At 37.0% G+C, this 20,000-nt stretch overlaps 1 protein-coding gene across 4 annotated transcripts in view; it reads right to left on the reverse strand.

Annotated features, from left to right (window-relative positions):
• Positions 1 to 20,000, reverse strand: part of foxo (forkhead box, sub-group O) — a 114,893-nt gene that overhangs the window by 19,407 nt on the left and 75,486 nt on the right. For 3 of the 4 annotated variants that reach the window (XM_085657353.1, XM_085657352.1, XM_085657351.1), the window contains exons 3-8: positions 17,140 to 17,264; positions 16,616 to 16,810; positions 16,280 to 16,395; positions 15,883 to 16,124; positions 15,193 to 15,648; positions 14,540 to 14,870 (exon numbers count right to left, since the gene is read on the reverse strand). In XM_085657353.1, the coding sequence (XP_085513479.1) occupies positions 14,643 to 14,870; positions 15,193 to 15,648; positions 15,883 to 16,124; positions 16,280 to 16,395; positions 16,616 to 16,810; positions 17,140 to 17,264 (1,362 nt within the window). In that variant the 3' untranslated portion in view covers positions 14,540 to 14,642. Of the gene's footprint in view, positions 1 to 2,138; positions 2,328 to 14,539; positions 14,871 to 15,192; positions 15,649 to 15,882; positions 16,125 to 16,279; positions 16,396 to 16,615; positions 16,811 to 17,139; positions 17,265 to 20,000 lie in introns of all 4 variants that reach the window. The other variant, XM_085657354.1, reaches the window with a different exon arrangement.

A 20,000-nucleotide genomic window follows, 5' to 3' on the forward strand; every position in this document is an offset into this window, starting at 1 on the left:
TCATCTCTCTTTCTTCCTTTCCTATTATATCAAACGTATCTTACACATATCTATATATACGTACGTACGTATGTATGCATGCATGTATGTACGTATGTATGTATGTAAGTACTACTTACACTCTGTTACTTTTCTAGTGGCATAGGTGGTATTATCTTCCACCACTCTTATCTACCTAGTTCTTTTTCTTTCGTAAACGTACACTTGCGGTCGGTGCGAACCGAACGCGTGCCAACGATGCCAACAGGCTACTTTTCTGCCAGAGAGATACCGAGATTCTTCACTCTCTTGGACACCCGCTGCTTTTATCCGACTTTTACACATTCTCCTTACTTCCGATTGTCCACACGATTCTTCGTTTCCCCTTTTCTCCTTTGCCTCCTCCCTCCTGTCCACCACAACCTCCTCCTCCTCCTGGTGGTCTTTCTTTCACGTTCTCTTATTTCATTCTCCCGTATCGGACTGTGGAATTCTCATTCCTCCTCTTCTTTCAACGCTCAATTTCACTCGAAGCTTTGACCATCGAAAAGTGAATAAAATTCAATGACGCAAACGAAGATTTATACGATGAAAGATACTTTTGATTTTATAATATAAAGACATTTTTTGTCTTTTGTTTATTTTTCTTTTTTTTTTCTTCTTTCTTTTTTTTTCTTTTTTTTTTTTTCTCTTTAATAAAATCCAACAAATTCTTCGGTGTAACAATGAAATTAAAAAGAAAAAAGAAAAGGGCTTCTTTTTCTCAGCACGATGGAATTCTTTTTAATAATTAAGATAATCGTTGTCACGTGTATTAAATGTTCGATCGCGTTTCATCTTTAGAAAAAAGGAAAAGAAAAAAAAAAGGAGAGAGAGAGAGAGAGAAATGAACAAGGACGTTCTTCACGCTTGATTAACGAAACACCCTCGCTTCTTTCTCTCTCTCTCTCTCTCTCTCTCTCTCTCTCTCTCTTAAAACCATAAAAGACAGAAGATGAGAGAAGAGAGGTGGTAAGATAGGACGACTTCCTAGGTTAGAATCGAAAGGGGGAAAAACGAAGATCGTCGTCGTTAATTCTTCGCAAGGAGGAAATCGCGTCTTGCAAAGTTTAAATTGCATTCGAAGGATCCCATCGTGGCCCTGTCCGCAAAGGACGCTTCTCCCGCTATCCTTAATTTCTATGGGAACGAGTAAGAAGGATGAGAGGGTTGGATGGGCTGGCAAGTGGGAGGTGGGAGTGGAAGCGTGGGGATGAATCGAGAAGGAAAAGAGAGGAGAGTCAGGCATATCCCTCCAAGTTAACTTTCTTCCTGATTGACGTTCGGTTATTGTCACATTTGCATAACTCGTCTCTCTCCCAATCTCTCTCTCTCTTTCTCTCTCTCTCTCTCTCTCTCTCTCTCTCTCTCTCTTACACTCTTTCCTTCTCTCGTTTCCGTCAGCTTCACACAATGAAGCATTCTAAGGACGACAAGCAAGAGACAAGAAGGTAAAGAAGGAGAAAGTGATAATGGAAGAGAAAGAGGACGAAATAAAGAAAGAAAGAAAGAAGGAAAGAAGGAAGAAAGAAGGAAGAAGAGAGGGTGAGATAGAGAATAAGGGTGAGGGTGAGTAGAGATAAGAGGACCGGAGAAGAATGCAGAAACGGTCGACGGGCCGCGTGTCAAATCGAATTTGCCTCGTTTGCCCCCTGAGCGTCAAGAAAAGTAGGAGGAGGTTGAGGTGGAGATGGAGGAAGAGGAGATGACTGCTGAGGAGAGTGAACGAAGAAGAAAAAGAACGAGTTAGTGAAAGAGAAAGAAAAAGAGAGAGAGAAAGAGAGACAGAGAGAGAGAGAGAGAGAGAGAGAGAGAGAGATGGATTCTACGGGAGCACCGCGAGAGAATCTATTAGAATAATTTTTATGAATCTAATTTTAAATTCCGGCGAACGAAGTTACTTTACTGTCACGCTGTCGGCGACTCTTTATTAAGTGGCCCTCCTTGGTGGCAAGCCGCGCTACCAAGCTCTCTTTTCTCTCTCTTTCTTTCTCTCTCTCTCTCTCTCTCTCTCTCTCTCTCTCTTTCTCTTTCATTCTCTATCTTTTTCTCTCTTTTTCTTGTGTTTCAACTCGCGAGGTGTCGCTCATCGGGAACGAATGATTTAAATAATTTCCCACCTAATTTCTCCGTCCGGCCCGACGACTACGTAGTAGTATTCTGTAACTTGGTACACCCTCCTCATCCTCCCACCCTTCTCCGAATCCCGCGAACATTCGTCATTTTCTTCTTCCCATCTTCTGTTTCTTTCTTTCTCGTCCTCAAGAAAGAATGCGAGAGATTCACGCGGAACGATTTTTACGATGATCCTATTTTACCAAAAATAAATATATATATATATATATATATGTTCATTTAAAAAATAAATTAAAAGGGAGCATTGTTAAACGAATAACTGATAATAAGATCTTTGAAAAGAGTCGTATCTGTTGAAAGACACCAATCTATCGTTTTCGCAATTTGTTGGTAATTTATCAAACCCAATTATGAAAAAATATTAAAGAGAAGAGAAAGAGAGGAGAAGACAGAGAGAGAGAGAGAGAGAGAGAGAGAGAGAGAGAGAGAGAAAGAGAGAGAGAGACAGAGAGAGAGAGAAGAGAGGAAAGGTCGAAGCTCGATAAACCGAGAGCGTCATAGTGAGGCGGCATAATAAGCGGAGCGTGGAATTCCATGACAGCGAGAGCGGATAGAACGCGGTACACGCATACACGCGCAACACCGTGCGTCGTCCTATATTTGCACGGTTTATTTTAGAAGCGTTAGAGAAAAAGAGATAGTGAGAAAGAGAGAGAAAGAGAGAGAGATAGAGAGAGATAGAGAGAGATAGATGTAAAGAGAAAAAGAGAGAAAAAGAGAAAGAGAGAGAAGGAGAAGGCGAGAAGCGTGAAAAACGCCATGAAAGCGCACGCGTGAACAGAGCTCCTCGCGCGCACGCACGCGTGCAACGCACGCCCGACTGATGTCATGTTCGCGCTACTGCAAGCTCGATTTCTCTCACTATCTCTCTCTCTCCCTCTCTCTCTTTCTCTCTCTCGAACACGCTTGCTCGACCGCTAAGCTATAAACGGACTCTCCCGATACGATCCACTCTACTCTCGCTCTATTGCCTTCTTATCGACTACGGGCCATTATTCACCAAGAACAAGAAATATTATTAGAATTTTAAACGAGTCTAGGTCTTTTCTCCCCCCCCCTCTCTCCTTCACTTCTTTTCACCTCCTCCTCTTTGACCATCTCCTCCTCCATCTTCTCCTTCTTTTACCAACAACGTTACTTTATTATCACGATTATCGTAACGCCGAGAAATATAAGCTTATCCTTTCTTTTTTCTTTTTTTTTTTTTTTTTTTTTTCCATAGACACGATGACTACGAATTCGAATAAAAAATTATAGAACTCTATCGAATCTCACAGCTAACGCATTGTTCAAATTCACTGTGAATTTTTCTTCTTTTAATTTCTTTCCTTCTTTCTTTTTCTGTTTTTTTTTCTTTTTTTCTTTCCCCCCCCCACCCTCTCCCCCTAATAAGAAACGAGAAAATCCTAAGTTAATTCGATTTAACACGACAATCATAGGATTATTTATATTGCGTTACGTTGTACGTAATGTATTAATCACATGTATAAATTGTGGTCGACGTTCTGTTTCATAAAGAAAAAGAAAAAAAAAAAAAAGAAAAAAAAAAGAAAAAAAAAAAAGAAAAAAAAAAGAGAAAAAAGAAAAGGAAAATATCGCAGCGGGATAGACGGAGAGAAAAATTTTTTTAGATAGAACAGATATGTATTCACTCGTAATCGTACTAATTTATAAAAAGATTTTTTAATTACTTGTCCTTAACGATCGAATAATAAATCCAATGTAATTTGAATAAATCCAAGTAATTTTATTGAATATATTACGATAATCGACAGTTCGTTAATAGTGGAGATTAATTGAGAATGTTATAACAATCTGATAATACCTTCGCGCGATTAATACCTTCTCTCATGTAATGTCATCGCAAAAAAAAAAAAAAAAGAAAAAAAAAAGAAAAAAAGAAAAAGATCAATGGAAGTCGAGTCCGGTATTGCAACAATTATCTCGATGTTGTCAATCTGATCAATCGATCGATCGATCAAAGAATTTTTCTGAAAGGAGAAAAAAAGAGAGAGAGAGAGGAAAAAAAAAAGAAAAAAAAAACAAAACAAAACGAATGAAAAAAAAAAAAAATAAAAATAAAATAAACAAATTTATGCGTATATATCGATATGAATTATTAGGAGTGAAAAAGAAACATTGTATCAATAAATTGTCGCCATTGAACATTAATAATCTATCCGTACATACATATATACATAAATACGTATGCGCGTTTCTAACGTTATACACAAACTACGCAAATGTTAAAGGCAGATTAGAAATTCTAATCGAGGCCATAACTTCGAACGACGACGGTCTCGCACGCATCTTTAATACACAATCTGATTGGTCGACCACACTTTTGCTAGATTTCCGATTTAAAGGATAGACAGAGAGAAAAAGTGAGAGAAAAAGAGAGAGAGAAAGAGAGAGAGAGAGAGAGAGGAATGTGACGCAAAGCGCTCATTATCGTCAAACTTTATGCTATAAATTAATTCCATTTGATCATACACGAATAACATTTATATTTCCATCTTCAATAATTACATGCGTAAAATAGATGCGTAATTTATCATCATAAGTTTTATCTCAAAGTTACGAGTAAAGTCATAGTGTCTATTGCTCTTCTCTGTTCTTTTCTGTTTCTTGTTTTTCTGTTTTTATTTATTTTTATTTTTTTTTTTTTTCCATTCTTTTTTGCTCACCCATCCCTCGTTGAAAACCATCCATCACGTGACCTAACTGTCCTGTCCCTCTTCCCCACCAGTGGCCACTTCATCCCACCCGACGCTAATATACGCATTTGAAATTTGTCTTTATCACGAATTGTCTTTATCACGAATTTTTCATAACACATTATAACGTTAACTAAAAAGTTACAAATGCAACACATTAACTTCCATGTTTCCAAAATGATTATTCATAATGATTATTTTTCATGGAGTATTATTAACGCGCGAATACGTCGCATTATAGTATTTTTCTAAGCTATCTAAACTAAGGTCAGCCGTTATATATATATATATATATATATATATATGTAAGTAAGTATGTATATATGTATCTAAATTGAGTAAAAATAAAACGAGAATTATTGGACTATCTAAAAAAAAAAAAAAAAAAAATAAAAAAAAAGAAAAACAGAAGAAACAAAAATAAAAAGGGAGTCGTAAAATGCCACGGAATATCGTAGCGAGTCTTATCGGTTAATTGACGCAAGTAATTTTCTTTAAAAAAAAAAAAAAAAAAAAAAAAAAAAAAAAAAAAAAAAATCCGTCTGTCGTATCGTACGCTTTTATTTTTTTCCGTTTCTGTTTTCGGTCTTCTTTTTTTTTTTTTTTTTTTTCGTTTATGTTTCTCTCTCCTTTTTTAACGCAACACAACGCAATGATCATTTTGAAGGTCAAAATATTGTAATAGAGGGAACACGTTTGGTGGTAGATATCGTATGTGGTGGCGCCTTGCTTGGCCTACGCACTATATGTATATATATGCTTGCGTAATGTTACTTAAACGCTAGCAGTGACTATTCGTCAGCCAAGGCAAACTTCGTAAGTGCTCTTGCTTCTTCTCCTCCTCTTCCTCCTTCTCCTCTTCCTCCTTCTCCTCCTCCTCCTCTTCTTCGTCTTCTTCTTCTTCTTACTCTTCTTTTATTCCTCTTATTCCTCCTTCGTCTGATTCTCCGAACATATTTTCGTGCGCTTTACAACGTAAGAAACTAAAGAGCATAGCCTTGCAAGTGATTTGGCAAATCTACCAAAACCAATAGAAAAACGTTAGAATCGAAGAACGTTGAAATGATGTATGCCGATCACGAAAGATTCTTTCCTAATTTCTCGATTAATTCTCTTTATTTACCTGTCGACAAGCAAAAATTGATAATCTCGTTGTAAAGAGAGAAAGGGGGAAAAAAAAATAATAATATATTAAAATATTAAATTATTTGTATACAAATGATCAAAAATTGATTTCTTTTCTTTTGTATGTGTGTGTGTGTGTGTGTGAGAGAGAGAGAGAGAGAGAGCATGCGTTTGTGTGTCTGTGTAACCGTGATTGTAAAATAAAAAGAAAAAAGAAAAAAAAGGAAAGAAAGAAAGAGACCAAATGAAAAAAGAAAAGAAAAAGAATTAAAATAAGGGAATCAAATTTATTCGTTCGGTGTTAGTTTAATTTGTATAAAATGCATAATGCAATAACTACATGCGTTTTTCTTCTCTCTCTCTCTCTCTCTCTCACTCTCTGAATGTTTGAAGGTTAAAGAATCGTCGATTTAACGTTTGTTATCTTCGGTGCGTCCGTACTTGCCGTTCTCTCGCTCTATACTTCACTATTTTATTGCCAATGCAAATCTCCGTGAGCTTCGCGTATATATTGCACAGATATATATTTGAATTTCGAAAACGTTTTTGATTTTCATCGATCGCGGAGCTTAACACCGTAGTTCTCATTGCCATTGCGTAATCATCGCGATAGAATGGCCGCCCCTATGCAAAATGCAACTACGATCTTCTAACGAATACAATCGATTTTAGATTATGCCATAATATATAATATAATACGTATAATAACGATCGATCTGTGATTTTTCTCTTTTCTTTTATTTTCTTTTTTTATTTTTTTATTCTTTTTCTTTTTTTTTTTTATTGTTGCTGTTTGGTAATATAGTACGACACATACATACATACGTATATACACACATACATATATACATACATACATATATACATACATATATCGTTTAACACATACGCTGCGCGGGATGACGCCAATTGACAAAATTGTTTACGTTGCTATGGTGCTTGTGTGACCGCCTGTTTGGCGTCATCAGCTATATCAAATGAATAAAAAAAAAAATATGTATATATACATATAAATACATATATAATGATATATACATATATATATGTAAATAAATAAATAAATATATATATATATATATATATATATAAACCGCTCCCAGGGAAGGATATAGTATTTGGATAATTTCTTTTTTTTTGGAAACGCATTGAATGCGTTGAGATATATATACGTTGTTAAAAAAAGAAACGAAAGAAAAAAAAATCACACATACACAGAGAGAGAGAGAGAGAGAGAGAGAGAGAAAAGCGGAAAAAAGTGGAAGAAAAAAAAATGGCAAAGGAGAGAACGATAAAGTTAAATTGGAAATAAAAAGACGGAGATATCCTTAGATGGTATCGCTCGTTAACTCGTCTCCATATATGAAATAAAACTATTAACGCAATCGTTTCATTAGCAAGGCGACCGAAGAATTAAGAACGTCGTCGCCTATATGCCTACTACATATATACAAAACACAACACAGAAAGACGTAAAGACCTTTTTCGTTCCATCTTAATCCAACGAAATAAGAAGAAACTTATGCGAACGCTTGGCTATATAACATTTTTACGATCCAAGAAAAGCGTTCGTTGTAATCCTGGTCCACTTTTCTCTCTCTCTCTCTCTCTCTCTCTCTCTCTCTCTCTCACCCTCTCTCTCTTCCTCCCCTCCTTCTTTCTTTCTCAAAGTCGAGATAAGAAAAGGAAGAAGACGTGTTCCCGAATGCAAACGTGTGCACGTAAAACGAATACTTACATATCTACCTATGTATGTATATATATATATATATATGTATATATATATATATATGAAACGCGTTACTAAGAAACAGAGAGAGAAAGAGAGGGAAAGAGAGACAGAGAGAGAGAGAGAGAGAGAGAAAAGTAGGCCAATGTGTGTCAGACACAGATGATCCGTCGACGAGACGAGACAAGACGAGACGAGACGAGACGACAGACATACATATATATATATATATATATATACAGACACACACACACCACATATGTACACGCAGGACCGACAATATTTCGTGTCACCCTCTTTTGCACGCATTTTGGCGCCACGTCATTTCTCAACGAATAATATATTCCTCCTCCGTAGTACCCAGAGTAGTAGTACCCACATATGAAATAGTTAACTTTCTCTTCCTAGAGATATAATACTACTATTTCCTCCTCCTCCTTCTTTTCCTCCACCACCACCTCCTCCTCCTCCTTCTCCTCCTTCTTTTCCTCCACCACTACCACCACCTCCTCCTCCTCCTCCTCCTCCTCCTTCATCTATTTCTCCTACTAGTTCTTCTTTTCTTGTTCTTCTTCTTCTTCTTTTTCCATGCGGCATACATTCCAAGAGATAAGAAAAGAAAGAAAAAAGAAAAAGAAAAAAGAAAGGAAAGAAAAAAAAAAAGAAGAAGAAGAAGAAAAAGAAAAACATTATAAAAATCTTGAATATAAGAATAAGTAAGGATGAATTAATTATACGAGACAAATCTATTCCTAAGAAATTCTTAGATATTATGGCAATTATCTAATAATTCGTTGGTAATTTTCATAATTAGTTCGATTAAAAACATTAATTACATTTTGTTAAAAGCATTGACGTATATAAAAATTTCTTATATATAATAGATATAATTGTAACGTTTGCATAAACGTATGAGTAAGATAGTATACACGTAACTATGAATAAAGGAAAAAAAAGGTATAATCGGCATCAATGGATTATTATCAAAGGAGTAATCTTTAAGAAGGTGTACTATAACCAGTAGCGTTCTCTCTCTCTCTCTCTCTCTCTCTCTCTCTCTCTCTCTCTCTCTCTCTATCTATCTATCTACCTATCTATCTCTATCCCTCTCTCTTTCTCTTTTTCTCTCTTCATTGGCCTATCTAATATGCACGCGACGTCATCTCCTCCTCCTCCTCCTCCTCCTCCTCCTCCTCCTCCTCCTCCTTCTCCTCTTCGTTTTCTTCTTCTTCTTTTTTCATCGACCATTGGACTTTTTCCTCTCCATGCGTAGACACATCGCGACATTTCTATACGTAGGAATGCGTGTCCGGCGGCATTCCTTGTTGGTATTACGAAGGAATCGTCGAGGTCGTCTGGTTCGAGTACCACTCCCACAGGCACGAGAAACAGGTACGGAAGAGATGTACTCTCTCGCGAGAGAAACGAAGAAACGCGAAAGAAAAAGAAAGAAAAAGAAAAAAAGGGAAGAGAAAAAGAGAGAGAGAGAGAGAGAGAGAGAGAGAGAGAGAGAGAGAGAGAGAGAGAGAGAGAGAGAGAGAGAGAGAGAGAGAGAGAGAGAGAGAGAGAGAGTTGAAGATTCGCGGTTATCCAAAGACGAAAAAAAAGAACGAAAGAAAGAAAGAAGCGACTTGAAGGAGATCGCGACTCTCCGTTAAACGTTCCCTCTCTCCTCCTCCTCTTACTCCTCCACCTCCACCTCCTCCTCCTCCTCCTCCTCCCCCATCACTGCCCTCGTACTTTTGTCCTCCCATACGCGCGTATATTATTCCTTTCCTGTCGTCGTATACTGAAGATAGCGGAAGGAAAAAAAAGAAGGAGAAAAAAAAACAAAACGAAAAAGAAAGAAAAAAAGAAAGAATGAAAGAAAGAAAGAAAAAATAAAGGAGGAAGAAAAAAATGAATTAAAGATATACATATATATTCTATCTTTTAAGTTTAAAAAAATCGTCGTCGTTATTATTCCTGTATATCGGTTCTGTATTATAAAAGATTCGAAGATCAATTAATAATAATAGTATCAGCAATTAAGGAACGAAATATGAAGTATCGTCGTATTCGCGATCTGGAACACAATTGTCGTCGTGTGTACGTTTGTGTCGTAAAAAAAAAAAAAAAAAAAAAAAAAAGAATAAAGAAAAAGAAAAATAGAAAAAGGAAAGAAAAAAAAAAAAGCATTTACGCTCGGATGAACACGATCAAACGTAGGTAGGTATATTATACTTATACTTTCCGTACCATAGAAAGTTAATTGGCCATGACCAACGATCATCGTTATCGTATTATAACAGTAGCGAGAATCCCGTGAAAAATAATAACGGTGATTAAAGTCGTCAACGACGCGTAGAGTTAGCCTATATAGACCACAAGAGACTAGAGGAAAATTATAAGCTCAAGGTTAACGAATAGATAGAATGAGACACATTCGATCGTTAGAACATAAAGTCCCTTTTACGTCTATCTATCAAAAACGACGACGATAATAATACTGATAGCTAAAAATAAAAGAGCAGCAGGCGAGCGGGGGGAGGGGGAGAGGGGGGGGGGGGAAGTTGGGAGGAAAAAAAAGAAGAAGAAAGAAAAAAGAGCGACGTCGAAGTTTTACGAACGGATTGATAAAAGAAAAAAAAAAAGAAACAAAAAAGGGAAAAGAAAAAGAAAATTAGAAAAAAATAGAAAAGAAAAAAAAACGACGACGTTGACAATAAGAGAATACAATATAAATGCGATGGAAGACCTTGTATCCTTACCATCGTTTTACTATTGTCGAATTTGTACAATACAATTGTCCCAATATAAAATTGATCTATTTCGATCTAAATATCCATACCTAACTAACCCTACCTCCCTTTCCCCTTCCTTAACCCACCCCTGCCCCTGTCCCATTAATCGTGTACAGATTCTCGAGAGAAACACGACTACCGGTCAAAATTCTTAACTGTATCGAAAATCTAGAAGAGATTGGCTTTTCCTGGGAAACTTCGTGAGTGAGAGAATAAAAAGGGATGAAAAGGGATGAGGGTAGTTCGGAGGTGACTCGGCTGACAGGAGTTCCGAGCACGGTCGAGGCAAGAAGTCCCTATCCCTGTCCTCTTTTTCTTTCTTTTTTCCATTCTCTTTTTCTCCCTCTCTCTCCCGCCTCCCTCCACCCCCATCTCTCTTTCTCTTTCTATCTCTCTTTCTCTCTGACGCTCGCACGGTCGCTCCTTCACCAACTTTATAATTCTTGCGACGCTTTTGGGGAATGAGATTGTCGGCATGGTGGGCGGAAAAGGAGTGAGGAAGAAGAGAAGGAGAAGGAGTAGAAGGAGAAATAGAAGAAGGAGGAGGAGGAGGAGGAGGAGGAGATGGAGAAGGAGAGGTTTAAGGTAGTCCGCTGGCGCCAGTGACGTCTGCCGAATAGCTGCTGACTTTCAGACTCCTGCAGTTTCGGCTAAGTGCTTCCCTTTTCCCTTCACCACTCGAGATCGTTCGCGCACCTTTCCTCTTTTTTCCTTTTTTTCCTTTTTTCCTTTTCTTTTACTTCATCCTTTTTCTAATCCTTTGTTTCTTTCCTCCTTTCTTTCTTTCTTTATTTCTTTCTTTCTTTCTTCCTTCCTTCCTTTCTTCCATTCCTTTTCGTTTTTTTCTTTTTTTTTTTTTTTATCATCGACGACTCGAGCTATTCTTATCGATGATAATTCTATTCACGATAATTAAAATAATTCGAATCGAAATTACAAAACGGATCGTTCGTTCGAGATCGGCGAGAGCAAAGATATATTATATTATATATATATATATATATATATATATATATATATATATATATACATATATATATATTAATTCGTCCTTTCTCGTTGATATTAACTTTACCAACGATTTTTTTTTTATATACGTATACACACACCACCCTCTCCCCCCTACCCCCCAAATACATACCGTCGCTACCGTAATGCGTAGAAAAAAAAATAAATAAATAAAACGAATGAGAAAGAGAAAGTTGGATACAGCTAGGGACAAAGAGAGAGAGAGAACGAGAAAGAGAGGCGCGGGAGGGAGAGGGAAAGGGAGAGGGGGAGCAAAACGAATAGCAAAACAAAAAAGACATCTTGTCGTGTATGTACCTATGCGGAATAAATTGTTGAAATATGCCGGGGGCAGTAATATAACGGTACACGTAACGCACAGGGCCAATATTTTTTTTTGCTTTTTTTCCCTCTTCTTCTCCCTCCCCCCCTGTCCTCCTCTCTCCCACTCTCTCTACCTTTCTCCCAACAGTATGTCTACCACCGGTGAAAAATATTTTCCTAAAAGCTAATATCTATCCGAATCGATATCGCTCTCTGTAAATAATGTCTGCCACCGGTAGAGAAGTTTGTCCGAGTGTATAAGCGGACGGTTAACGCGATCAACGAAGCGATTTTTCTACCTTCCTATCGGGTATAAGTACGTAAGTAACTTAAGTGCTTTGAATGTGGGGTTTGTGTCTCTATTCGTCTCGTCTCGTCTCGTCTCGTTCGTTTACACGCATAAGTACGTGCACATATGTATCATGCATACGTACACTTGTCGTTATCAATGTAAAAACGAGAATCGTTCGATCGAAATTTTTCGTTGAAACGTTTCGAAGGATGAGAAGAAAGAAAAGAAAAAAAAAAAAAAAAAGAAAAAAAGGAAAGAAAAGAAAAAAGAAAAATAAAGAAAGAAAAAAAGAAGGCAAGCATTAAGGGCAACAGGGATACTCGTGAAATTCATAGAAAAGTTTTCTCTGCCGAAAGGAAAAGGGAAAAGAAAAAATAAATAAATAAATAAAAGGAGAAAAATAATAAGGGATATCCCACTTCCTTGTTACCTCCATCATCTCTCTCTCTCTCTCTCTCTCTCTCATCTTCACCAGGGGCACGCCAGGATGCCTTTTGTTATCGTTTCTCGGATGACGGGCAATGCATCGTACTACGATTTGTACGATAACACGTTGCCAAGAGAGAGAGAGAGAGAGAGAGAGAGAGAGAGAGAGAGAGAGAGAGAGAGAGAGAGAGAGAGAGAGAGAGAGAGAGAGAGGGAGAGAGAGAGGAAGGGAGAGAGAGAGAGATATCTCTTTCTCTCTTTAGCAAAAGCGTAATGCAAATGTTGATAATCCTTTATCACGGTGTCGCATACCACTCTCTTTCTCCATTTTCATTTCCATTTGCGTTGAAGCCGCGAGGTACGTGAGTCGAGATGCCGTGGATAAAACCGTAATTACACGGTACAACACTGTGTGCGTGTACGGTAAAGATTAAAAGGAGCGAAGCGCGAATTATTTTAGCCGGAGGTTTTGTTACATTCGTTCAACACCGACGAAACTCATTTTTTGCGAGAAGGGACTGTCGTTCGTTCCCTCCGACCTTCCTTTTATTCCGTACAAGCGATTGCGTAAAAAGGGATTCTCTCTTTCTCCCACGCTCTTGTAACTTCTATCGCAAGTCTTGCAGAATAATTGCAGTGAGCTTTTTTCGAAAAGGCAAAGGCCGTAACGTTCCCGTTATCGCAATCAACGCTATACGAAGTGACAAAAAGTATTCTCTAACGCGAATGTAATAAACGTCGCGTTTAAGGGTGTCCTTCGCAGAAACGAATTCCGTAAAAAGTTAGTAACGATATCAAAACCCCCTATTCATGACAATTTTACTTGCATTTCTACTACTCCTACTACCAACTACTACTACTACAATTACTATTATTATTATTACTACTACTACTAACTACTACTATTACTACTGCTATTACGTGAAATTTCACATAACGCATATCCATATAAAAAAAAGAAAAAAAAAAAAAAAAAAAAAAAAAGAAAAAACAATATCCAGTAAATGTCCTTAAAAAAGAAAATCGTTTCCTCCTCGAATCGTCTGTATTAAAAGTTCCTTTTGGTAAGGAAAAAAAAAAGAATATAGAAAGGAAAAAAGAAAAAAAAGAAGAAAAAAAAAAACCAGAGTGAACGAAAAAGATAAAGGAAAAAAGAGAAAGATAGAAAGAAAACAAAAACAAAAAAGAAAGAAAGAAAAAGAAAAGAGAAAAATACGTTTCCCATCGTATCATCAAAATTAAATGCTACTAAAACGTTTAATCACTTCGACAGGATAGAAGAAGGTACGTACCATACCATACGTGTTATATCTTTCGATTTTCGAAGGATAAAACGCTCGAGAGAACGATGAAAATAATTGGATAGCTCTCGCGAATACACGAAGCTTGTGCGATGGGTAAAATGCATAGCGCACAAGTCAACAATGATATCGAACAAAACAGGTGGCAGTATGATATATAAATGTGACGGCACGTACGAACTAGTATACAAAACGGAGGTATAACTCCGACGCGGTTTATTAAACACCGTTCGCGAGACCATTGTTATGGCTCGAGAGAGAGCAAATATTATTCCGCATATGGACGCGACCGGCATTAAAGGGTATTTCCATACCTTCGGAATATATATCGATTGTCGTTCGTTCGTTCGTTCGTTCGTTCGTTCGTTCGATGCTTGTCGAAAAATATCGTTCGATTCGATATTTCGCACGACGATTTTCTCTCAATCTTTAACCCCACATACCAGCCCCTTCACTTCATCCCTGACCCCGGAATAATACGTACGTAAGTTTCTCGAGAGAGAGAGAAAAATGAAGAAAGCAAGAAAAAAAAAAAAAAGAAATTTTACGAATAAACAAAAGGTGTAGTGAAAATCCTAGCGATCCTAGAACGATCGATAAATCCTAAGAAGATAATTAAAGAAAAAAGAAAGAAAAAAAAAAAAAAGAAAAAAGAAAGAAATAAGAAGAATAATTTTACTAACCGAATTGTCCCTCCGACATCCCGCAATAATTGTCCCATCCATCGATGTTGGTCGATGGAATTGGTAAGGACAATGGTGGTGTCGAGGGCAGAGGGGTCCACTGCTAGTGAACCCAAGAAGGTGGTGCCGCGGGAGTCGCCGCATTGGTGCTCATGTAAACTCCCGCTGGTGCATTTCCGGTAGCCGTACCAACCCCAACATTATTTTGAGTAACTATACCATTTTGTCCGACGATGTTACCGTCGCTAACTTGAATCGCCGCAGTACCCATTACGCCTTGTTGAAAATTGAAATCCAATGTTTCATCCATCGAAAGCTCGTGATTTATTACCTATTATCGTTAACAAAATAAACAAAATCGATATACTTATTACAAATATATTAATGAAATAAATAATAAAAGTATCGTTTAAGACAGTGATGATAGGATAAATCATTACAGTTTTATCTCGAATCATTTAATCGACGTTATTCACTTTTAACATTTATCATGTCTTTTATTAAAAAGAACAAAGAATCGTTCGATCGTTTTTTTTTTAAATTAAATTAAAAACTAACGACGTAAGTTTCTATTCGGGAAACAAAGGTATACGTAAGGGGGAAAAAAAGAGAAAAAAAAAAAAAAAAAAAGAAGAGAGAAGAAAAAAACTAACCTCTTCGACGTTACAATCAAATCCACCGTGCAACGTTTCGATATTAATATTGAGATCATCGAGCAGGGCTGAGTTATTAAGGGCACCCATTAATTGTCCCATCATTGTACTTGGCGTTGAATCACATGGGGAAGGTGTGTGCGGCGGACTTACTCCCGCTGGACCATTCTGTGCTTGCTGTTGTTGCTGCTGTTGTTGCTGCTGCTGTTGCTGTTGTTGATGTCGTTGCTGTTGTTGCTGCTGCTGCTGTTGCTGCTGTTGTTGTTGTTGTTGCTGTTGTTGTTGTTGCTGCTGCTGCTGCTGTTGCTGCTGCTGTTGCTGCTGTTGTTGCTGCTGTTGCCGTTGTTGATTCTGAATCATATACTGGATCGTTTGTTGTTGACTATTACTCAGCGCCGTTGGGCTTGGTTCGTTCTGTTGATATGACGGTGACATTCCAGACACCGGACTCAGGTTCTAAACGTATCGAAAATAAAGATACAAAATAACGTTTACGTGATCTATGTATGAAATTGTTTGATCGACAAAAAAATACGTTATATTTTCTTTTTTATTTCCTTTCGACCCGTTTCTTTGGTTCCGCGTTCGTTGACCGATATTCAAGGGTGGGGAAAAAGAAAGAAAGAAACAAAAAGAAAGTTAAAAAAGCAAAATAAAACACTTCGTAAATATATATATATATATATTCACCATCTGACAAGCGCAAGCCTGTAAACGATGTATCGGGCACCTCTGTTGACTACTGGGCTGTGGCGTAGGTGGAAGTCCGAAAGATGACGAACCAGTGCGTAGAGTATTGTTTCTCTGATATTGCGTATCGAAGTAAGAAGGTGGTGGGCCAGTTTGTTGCTGATGATTAGGGGGTGACGTTTGGTACATTTGATACGACTCCAATTTCATGGTTTCCGCGAGGCTACCGGCCAGGATCGTGTCTAGATCGATTAATTATAGGATATATAAATATATATATATATATATATATATATATATATATATATAGAAGCGTGATAAAATTTCTTATAAAATCGATAAGTAGATATAATAGAGCAGTGAAAAAGCTATCATGACCGTAACACTTCGTACGAACCTAACTGTTCCGGACTGTAAGATGGCGCATAGGTTGGTGTCCATTCTGGTTCCCCGTAAACCGCAGGAATTGGACTCAATCGACCACTGGAGGACGCGTTACTCGATGCTCGAGGTCTATTGGAAATATATGTATATATAATAATAATAATAATAATAATAATATATATATATATATTATTATACGAAAAAGTTTTTCTTTTAAAATATTCCAACAAAAGACAGAATGCGGAATGGGTGTGGGTATAGAGAATAGATAGATAGATAGATAGATAGATAGATAGATAGATAAGGTTCAGGAACGATATCGTATCCTTTCGTATCCAAGATGACTCACCGAAAGTCCGGTGAAAGTTGAAATCCACTGGCTGGATGAAGTGGACTGTCAGGGAAAAGATCCAAACCCTCGCTGACGCTGCTACTTGGGCTTGGTGTAGCATCAGCTTGCAAAACTCCGTTTCTCAATGCTTCGACCTTCTTCTTAACTCGACCACGTCTTTTTTCAAATTTGCTCGTCTCCATTGACGTAGCTCTGCACGATATTTTATTTCATATTAACGTGTAGACGTACAGATGCATAATACATATATAATAATAAGAAGAATAATGATCCCCTAAAGATCAATACTTGATGATCCCTTATGTTGGTATTATTAAGAATTATTATGGAAGAACGAGCGAGAATTTATCTGATAAATGTCGAATTATTTGCCGGAATGAAAAAAAAACAAAAAGATATTTAAAAAAAAAAAAAAAAAGAAAAAAAAAGAAAAAAAAAAAAGAAAAGAAAAAATAGAAAAGAAAAAAACAATAATATGATATAAATTATGAAAATAATACATATGTAATATTTCAACTTACCTACGTCGTGGTGATTTCCCGGGTTTAGCATCGTGATTGATCATCCACCATGAACTCTTTCCCGTTCCCTCATTCTGTACTCTCATGAATTTGCAATGCAACGACAGGTTGTGTCTTATGGAATTCTGAAAGATAAATATATTTATAAAAAATATTTTCCATATTTTTAATCATCGTCGTATTGTGATAATAGAATAAATACATATTAATTTACGCCAATATTTCTATATACGCGAATGATTTTATTATTAATTTGTAAAATCATAATATACACACACACACACATATATATATATATATATATATATATATATCTTGCTAAATGTGCTTGAGGCAACGTTTGTCCTTTCTATCAGTTAGTCGCATAGAAAAATAACAGAGAAAAAAAAAAGAATAAAAAAAGAGAGAGGAAGAGAGAGAGAGAGAGAGAGAGAGAGAGAGAGAGAGAAAGGAAAGAGTAAAAAGGAAGGGCACACACGTAACGGGGTATAGAAACGCAATAACTCTGTCAAAGGCATGAAACGGAATCGATTCGAAGGCAGAAACAGCAGAAGAGCGAGGAAGAGAGATAGAGATAGAGTGTTTGAGAGAAAGAGAGAGAGAGAGAAAGAGAAAAAGAAGAGGGGTAACGTTTTATCGGCTCGCCTAGCTCGTCCCTCGCTTTCTTCATTAGGCAAATTGAATCGGCTACGACAGGGTGTACTCCTCCATTCTCGAAAAATTTCGGAAAGCTTTCTGTCCTAATATGAAAGTATCGCGGAGAAACTATAACAATTTCCTTTAGTTTCTCTTTCCTACGAATGATACACCCTGACGCAACCTACTAAATTTGCGACTGTAAAGAGAACGAGATCGAAAACGAGAAAAGAGAAAAGAGAACACAGAGAGAGAGAGAGAGAGAGATTTCACAATGAGAATCACAACGGTGATAACTAAGAATCACTTTTTTAACATCCATTTAGAAACATCGTAAACTCGTCTTCCTCGTCACTAACATTCGATTTTTCTTGGTACAAATATATGCAAGTAAGTAAGTAAGTAAGTAAGTAAGTAAGTAAGTAAGTAAGTAAGTAAGTAAGTAAGTAAGTAAGTAAGTAAGTAAATAAGTAAATAAGTCAGTAAATAAGTAAATAAGTAAATATGTAAGTAAATAAGTATGAAAGTAAATTAAATAAATAGTATTTCATCGTCCTGTCTAGGATACGCGTTTATAACGATATAATTCTATTTTTATGTACGTTAATAATAATATAAATAATGAAAAACAAAAATTTATCGATCTAAATCGATATTCCCGATGGAGAAACCCATTCATCGGGTATCGAATCTTTTGATCTAAAATCGTTACTCGTTAATTTTTATAACGGAGTTTAAGCGCGAGTTTCGCGAACTTGACCGATACACTACCACCACCATCAATGCTACCATTATCAAAACTACTATAGTCGCATCATCCTACCTGATTTAAGTATAAAGGAAGATAAACGGAAATAGGGGGGAGGAGGAGAAGGGTGGAGGGGGTTAGCAATAGAGAAGAATTTATCGTGAACGTTTTTACCGATCGAGTACGATTTTACGATTGGCTACATCGATTTCTTTAACCTCGCGAAATCGTTTCAACGTATATACCTATATCTACAATATATATATATATATATATATATATATATATATATTGTAGTATATGTATGTATGTATTTATATATATGTGTATATATATATATATATCGTACTCTATCTCTCTCTCTATCTCTCTCTCTCTCTCTCTCTCTTTCTCTGTCTCTTTCTCTCTCTCTCTACTCGTAGCTTCGGTAGCTTCTTTTCCTAGTTTCAGTCAAGTCTATATAGAGCAAGACGATAGAGCCATTTCAGTCATCGAGTTGGGAGCACTACGAGATCGGGACTTTACAACCCCTATCGTTTCTCTGCCCTCTTCACCCCTCACTCCCACCACCCTTGCCTTTATCGGCGCTACGCTAAGAAGAGATCTAGACGGTTTCGGCGCCACCATTCTGATTTTTACCTCTTCTTCTTCTTCTTCTTCTTCTTCTTCTTCTTCTTCTTCTTCTTCTTCTTCTTCTTCTAACTCTCTCGCACTTTCCTCCTGTTTAAGGTAACGACATTCACAAGAGAAATAGAGAAAAAGAGTATGTGCGTAAGTGTGTATGTGTATCTGTGAGACAAAGAGAGAGAGAGAGAGAGAGAGAGAGAGATAGAGAGAGAGAGAGAAATCAAATCAGTTCTAACGAAATTAAAAAAAAAAATTACTCTTCAAATAAGATATACAAATATAATATAAAGAGCATCTTTTTTCATCCTTGACTGTGTTATTATCACCGTTATCACCGTGACACGGATAAATATAATATTATCTCGAAAGAATTTTCAAGACTATCGACAGTCTCATTTTTTCTCTCTCTCTCTCTCTCTCTCATTCTCTCTGTTTCGCATACCAAAGAACTCGTGTTTGGTACCCGATAAACTCTGATAGTTTCGTCAAAATCCCTATAAAATTCGCGGAAACGATCGTCGTACGCGAAGGGTGGATAACGAGACGTAGAGAATGAGAACGAGAACGAGAACGAGAACGAGAGAGAGAGAGAGAGAGAGAGAGAGAAAGAGAAATAGATAGAAGGAGGGGGATCAAGTTATCACACGAGGTTTCCAAACTGTATAACGCGCAATTTATGGTGCATACTTGTCTTTTTCCATTGTTCAGAAGAAGGCGATAAGGGAACAGAAAGATCGTCGAACGTTCAACGTACGTACAAAAGTGCGAATAAGCTCGGTCCACGTCCGGACTTTTGTGGAATATCTTTCTCTCTTTTTCTCTTGTCTAGACTCTTCAGACACAGTGGTAC

The sequence above is a fragment of the Vespa mandarinia genome, chromosome 5 (assembly GCF_050613455.1).
Source record: "Vespa mandarinia isolate Hongniang chromosome 5, ASM5061345v1, whole genome shotgun sequence".
In the NCBI taxonomy this organism is placed as follows: domain Eukaryota; kingdom Metazoa; phylum Arthropoda; class Insecta; order Hymenoptera; family Vespidae; genus Vespa; species Vespa mandarinia.